Below are 6,184 nucleotides of genomic sequence, written 5' to 3'. Positions count from 1 at the left end.
CCTGTATATAATATAATATAATATAATATTAAATAGCCTGGTTACCAGCCCTGTTCAGCATGACCATCCTCAGCTCCTGTATATAATATAATATTAAATAGCCTGGTTACCAGCCCTGTTCAGCATGACCATCCTCAGCTCCTGTATATAATATATATAAATAGCCTGGTTCCAGCCCTGTTCAACATGACATCCTCAGCTCCTGTATATAATATAATATTAAATAGCCGGTTACCAGCCCTTTTCAGCATGACCACCTCAGCTCCTGTATATAATATCATATTAAATAGCCTGGTTACCAGCCCTGTTCAACATGACCATCCTCAGCTCCTGTATATAATATTAAAGCTGGTTACCAGCCCTGTTCAGCATGACCGTCCTCAGCTCCTGTATATATATTAAATAGCCTGGTTACCAGCCCTGTTCAGCATGACCGTCCTCAGCTCCTTGTATAATATCATATTAAATAGCCTGGTTACCAGCCCGTTCAGCATGACCATCCTCAGCTCCTGTATATAATATAAATTAAATAGCCTGGTTACCAGCCCTGTTCAGCATGACCGTCCTCAGCTCCTGTATATATATAATATTAAATAGCCTGGTTACCAGCCCTGTTCAGCATGACCATCCTCAGCTCCTGTATATAATATTAAATAGCTTGGTTACCAGCCCTGTTCAACATGACCTCCTCAACTCCTGTATATATATTAAATAGCCTGTTACCAGCCCTGTTCAGCATGACCATCCTCAGCTCCTGTATATAATATCATATTAAATAGACTGGTTACCAGCCCTGTTCAACATGACCGTCCTCAGCTCCTGTATATAATATCATATTAAATAGCCTGGTTACCAGCCCTGTTCAACATGACCATCCTCAGCTCCTGTATATAATATAATATTAAATAGCCTGGTTACCAGCCCTGTTCAGCATGACCATCCTCAGCTCCTGTATATAATATTAAATAGCCTGGTTACCAGCCCTGTTCAACATGACCATCCTCAACTCCTGTATATAATATTAAATAGCCTGGTTACCAGCCCTGTTCAACATGACCGTCCTCAGCTCCTGTATATAATATAATATAATATAATATAATATTAAATAGCCTGGTTACCAGCCCTGTTCAGCATGACCATCCTCAGCTCCTGTATATAATATTAAATAGCCTGGTTACCAGCCCTGTTCAACATGACCATCCTCAGCTCCTGTATATAATATAATATTAAATAGCCTGGTTACCAGCCCTGTTCAACATGACCATCCTCAGATCCTGTATATAATGTGATGTATTGTGTGATCCTCCTCTATTCTAGCCTGGTTACCAGCCCCAGCCCTGTTCGGCATTGTCATCGACAGCTCCTGTATCTGGTGGAAACAGGCCTGTAACAGCCGGCTGGGCTGTGGTTACTATGACAATAACATCCTGAGGAACAGGTAAGAACAATGTCTGATGTAACTATTGTCACGCCTCATTTATACAAGTTAGAATGACTAATTGATTAATGTATTGCTTGATTGATTGGTTGGTGATTGGTTGGTTGACTGATTGGTTGGTTGACTGATTGGTTGATTGATTGGTTGGTGATTGGTTGGTTGACTGATTGGTTGATTGATTTATTGGTGGTTGGTTGGTTGACTGATTGGTTGATTGATTGGTTGGTGATTGGTTGGTGATTGGTTGATTGATTGGTTGGTTGACTGGATTGGTTGACTGATTGGTTGGTTGACTGGATTGGTTGACTGATTGGTTGATTGGTTGGTTGGTTGACTGGATTGGTTGACTGATTGGTTGATTGATTTCCCTGCAGGTACCTGGGTCTACAGGTGGGATTGTGATATTTACAGTCATGCTAAACTAGCTCTAACCCTCCTGCCTTATCGTATCTCTGCAGGTACCTGGGCCTGCAGGTGGGCTTCAAGGTGATGGGGATCTTCCTGCTTGGGGTGGTGGGCTGGAAGGTCCTGAGGACCAGGGAGTACAGCCTGGAGAAGAGGCCTGATGGACCACTCTGATCTGGGATACAACTGACCTCCCTGGCTCCCCACTCTGTTCTCTCTCTCCCATCTCACTTTAAAGAGTAGTCTCAGGCCCACTACTGTTCCTTTCAACAGTCTGCTGAGGTGTTCTGTCTGAATGTGCTCTCCTTTACCCACCTGATCCACCTATCCTGTCTCACATGAGAGAAGAGACTCAACCTATCAACTGCCAGTGGGCAAAGTCCACGATGCCTTTCAACCATAGAATGTTTCAACGGTCTGCTTAAAGTATTCTCAAACACAGCTGATCCTCCTGTTGGAGTAACCTCAGCACTGAAGGACACTCCAGCTCTGGTAAAGATACTATAACCCTCATGCAGGACATTATAGCTCCCATTCGACTATCCTACACTCCTACAGTATCCCCACACGAGGAAGTTGGTTCAATATCCCCACGGGGAAGTTGGTTCAATATCCCCACACGGGGAAGTTGGTTCAATATCCCCACACGGGGAAGTTGGTTCAATATCCCCACACGTGGAAGTTGGTTCAATATCCCCACACGTGGAAGTTGGTTCAATATCCCCACACGGGGAAGTTGGTTCAATATCCCCACACGGGGAAGTTGGTTCAGTATCCCCACACGGGGAAGTTGGTTCAATATCCCCACACGGGGAAGTTGGTTCAATATCCCCACACGGGGAAGTTGGTTCAATATCCCACACGGGAAAGTTGGTTCAGTATCCCTACAGGGGGAAGGGGGTTCAGTATCCCCACACGGGGAAGGGGGTTCAGTATCCATACAGGGGGAAGGGGGTTCAGTATCCCTACAGGGGGAAGTGGGTTCAGTATCTCTACAGGGGTAGAGGGGGTTCAGTATCCCTACAGGGGGAAGGGGTTCAGTATCCCTACAGGGGAAGGGGGTTCATATCCCTACAGGGGGAAGGGGTTCAGTATCCCTACACGGGAAGGGGGTTCAATATCCCTACAGGGGGGGAGGGTTCAGTATCCCCACACGGGGAAGGGGGTTCAGTATCCCCACAGGGGGAAGGGGGTTCAGTATCCCCACAGGGGGAAGGGGTTCAGTATCCCACAGGGGAAGGGGGTTCAGTATCCCCACAGGGGGAGGGGGTTCAGTATCCCACACGGGGAAGGGGTTCAGTATCCCTAAAGGGGAAGGGGGTTCAGTATCCCTACAGGGGGAAGGGGTTCAGTATCCCCACAGGGGAAGGGGGTTCAGTCCCTACACGGGGAAGGGGGTTCAGTATCCCCACAGGGGAAGGGGTTCAGTATCCCCACAGGGGGAAGGGGTTCAGTTACCTACAGGGGGAAGGGGGTTCAGTATCCCTACACGGGAAGGGGTTCAATATCCCTACAGGGGAAGGGGGTTCAGTATCCCCACAGGGGGAAGGGGGTTCAGTATCCCCACAGGGGGAAGGGGGTTCAGTATCCCCACATGGGGAAGGGGGTTCAGTATCCCCACACGGGGAAGGGGGTTCAGTATCCCTACAGGGGGAAGGGGGTTCAGTATCCCCACACGGGGAAGGGGGTTCAGTATCCCTACAGGGGGAAGGGGGTTCAGTATCCCCACAGGGGGAAGGGGGTTCAGTATCCCTACACGGGGAAGGGGGTTCAGTATCCCCACAGGGGGAAGGGGGTTCAGTATCCCCACAGGGGGAAGGGGGTTCAGTATCCCCACAGGGGGAAGGGGGTTCAGTATCCCTACAGGGGGAAGGGGGTTCAGTTTCTCTACAGGGGGAAGGGGGTTCAGTATCCCCACAGGGGGAAGGGGGTTCAGTATCCCTACAGGGGGAAGGGGGTGATTTTCGATCATTTGAAGGATGGAACGTGGTCTCTGGGTGCACATTGAAAACTGTATACTTGCTGTTATCCCAGGGATGTTGTTCATTCAGGTTTCTAGTTGCAGAAGACAACAAAGTTAAAGTTAGCTTAATATTTAAGTTTCTCTTTAACACAGAGGCATTTTGGTGAGTGACATTATAGAGACTGAGTTTATGTTTGAGATGTTTTTTTTTTTTTTTTTTTTACACCGAATTGTAATTTTATAATCATATGACCAATATCTCATCAGCTTTAATCACAATAATATGCTATGCGTCAAATATCAATTGCACTGTTTAAATAATTGTTATCTTGTTGAAATAGAATGTCAATACAATATGGTTAGTTCTGGATCATCTTAGTCCACCTGCCTTATATGCAGCAACAAATACTTGTAACTTCTGTAAATAATAAAAATGTTTGTTTATATTGTCTAATTGTTATATTGTGTTGGAAAAGTTAAGAATGGGGATTGTCTGTCTGTCTGTCTGTCTGTCTGTCTGTCTGTCTGTCTGTCTGTCTGTCTGTCTGTGTAATCATCATGGGTCACTCAAGTAGTAGAGAGGGAGCAAGACGTAACGGATGAGGTTTGAAACTGAGTAGGCCTTATGGCCTAACTAATCTAAAATGTAGCGCACAAGAGTAAAAAAAAAAAAAGGGTAGGGGAACGCTTTCCCTTTACTTCCGTTTCGCATGACGTCATGTGCCAGAGCAGAAAGGGAGGGGGCGGCAGACAAACAGAGAGCGAGGAGAGAGCAAACCGCGCATGCGCAGATTGCCGTTGAAACGGACAGGAGGCAGTCAGTAGCACTTCCATCGCGGAGAGAGCAGATTGAACGGGTTGAGACGTCGCTTTTCAGTTTCACATCCATCATCAGCACCACAACCCCGGACCACTGGGGAACAACCGTTTAATTCTCCTACTCTGTTAGAAATTCGCCCCAAAAATATGTCTGTGGGTAGTGACTTTGGGAACCCCTTAAGAAAATTCAAACTGGTCTTTCTGGGGGAGCAAAGCGGTAAGTCATTCAGAATCGTTGGGAGAAGTTCTATTCCGGTTGGGGATGACATTAAGCGGTCTGTATGCACCTGCTTGGTGTTCACTGTTATACGTTACGTTTAAATGATCTCTTTATCTATAGGCTTGCTGTACATGTTGCTCTTAGTAACAGAATATACTACATTCTCTATGGGAAAATGTCAAGCAAGTTTTTCTTATGTTTTATCTGTTGAAAATAGTTCAGACGAAAACCAGTATAAAGTGTTTATAATGCCCGTCTATGCATTTAATTGTTAAGGCCTATTTATTGTTTGATTATACTTTACGCACCGCTGGGGCAAAACATTATGTATTTTTTTGCAGTCCGGTGTCACAACAATTCACATTTATAACGCAAATATAATTGTAGCATGCCACCGATATGTAGGCTACAATTGTTATCTCAAATGGGTGGTGTTTATTCGATGATATTGTCTCAACTGCGAGTGCTGTGGTTTAAAAGAGATAATTTAATTAATTAATTATTCTGTGTATGGCTGAGACACACCCAGGTTGCCAGTGTCTGTCGGTGGGAGAACTTGTGTAGTTGCAGTCTGTCTCTGTCTCGCTCTTTCTCTCTCTCTCTCTCTCTCTCTCTCTCTCTCTCTCTCTCTCTCTCTCTCTCTTTCCCTTTCTTTACCTCTCCCTCTCTCTCTCTCTTTCTCTCTCTCTCTTTCTCTCTCTCTCTCTCTCTATCTCCAGACGATGACTAAGTCATTTGGTAATTTGCATAGTGAATTGCGCTGGAAAATGTGGTCTAGTATAAAATATCTGATCCCAATGAAGGTTTATTATGAATAGATAGACTGATGACCATCCCTGGCTTATCTTGGCTCAGTTTGTCCCTAAAGGCTCCACTACTCCACACCATTTTATGAGACGTGTTACATCTCTTCATGTAGGTTCATGGGGTGTGTAGAGAAGTCAAGAGGTTTGTTTTCAGAGAGGGAGAGAGGGAGGGGGGGTGGAGAGGGAGGGAGATGGAGAAAGAGATCAAATCAAAATCAGATAAAATTTTATTGGTCACATACACGTGTTTAGCAGATGTTATTGCGAATGTAGCGAAATGTTTGATGGAAAGGGAGGGAGGGAGTGAGAGAGGGATGGAGAGGGAGTGAGAGAGAGGGATGGAGGGAGTGAGTGAGAGAGAGGGATGGAAGGAGGGAGGGAGTGAGAGGGAGGGAGTGAGAGAGAGAGAGGGAGGGAGGGAGAGAAGGATGGAGAGGGAGTGGAGGGAGGGAGGGAGGGAGGGGGAGGGAGGGATGGAGGAGAGTGAGAGAGAGGGAGGGAGGGAGGGAGTGAGAGAGAGGGGTGGAGGGGGA

General features: G+C 46.2%; 2 protein-coding genes across 3 annotated transcripts in view; both read left to right on the top strand.

Moving 5' to 3' along the window:
* Window positions 1–992: 992 nt before the first annotated feature.
* On the top strand, window positions 993–2,777 carry LOC120054373 (solute carrier organic anion transporter family member 2A1-like). The gene is made up of 3 exons (XM_039001784.1): window positions 993–1,011; window positions 1,318–1,438; window positions 1,897–2,777. The coding sequence occupies exons 1-3, from the start codon at window positions 993–995 to the stop codon at window positions 2,015–2,017; spliced, it is 261 nt and encodes an 86-aa protein (XP_038857712.1). The 3' UTR covers window positions 2,018–2,777.
* A 1,951-nt stretch (window positions 2,778–4,728) lies between these two features.
* The window catches only part of LOC120054575 (ras-related protein Rab-6B), a 129,847-nt gene continuing 128,391 nt past the window's right edge, over window positions 4,729–6,184 (top strand). For both annotated transcript variants that reach the window (XM_039002028.1, XM_039002027.1), the window contains exon 1: window positions 4,729–4,842. In XM_039002028.1, the coding sequence (XP_038857956.1) occupies window positions 4,773–4,842 (70 nt within the window). In that variant the 5' untranslated portion in view covers window positions 4,729–4,772. The remainder of the gene's footprint in view (window positions 4,843–6,184) is intronic.

The sequence above is a fragment of the Salvelinus namaycush genome, chromosome 10 (genome assembly GCF_016432855.1).
Source record: "Salvelinus namaycush isolate Seneca chromosome 10, SaNama_1.0, whole genome shotgun sequence".
Lineage (NCBI taxonomy): Eukaryota > Metazoa > Chordata > Actinopteri > Salmoniformes > Salmonidae > Salvelinus > Salvelinus namaycush.
The sequence above is the reverse complement of the archived record's forward strand: the minus strand, read 5'-3'. Positions and strand labels throughout refer to the sequence as shown.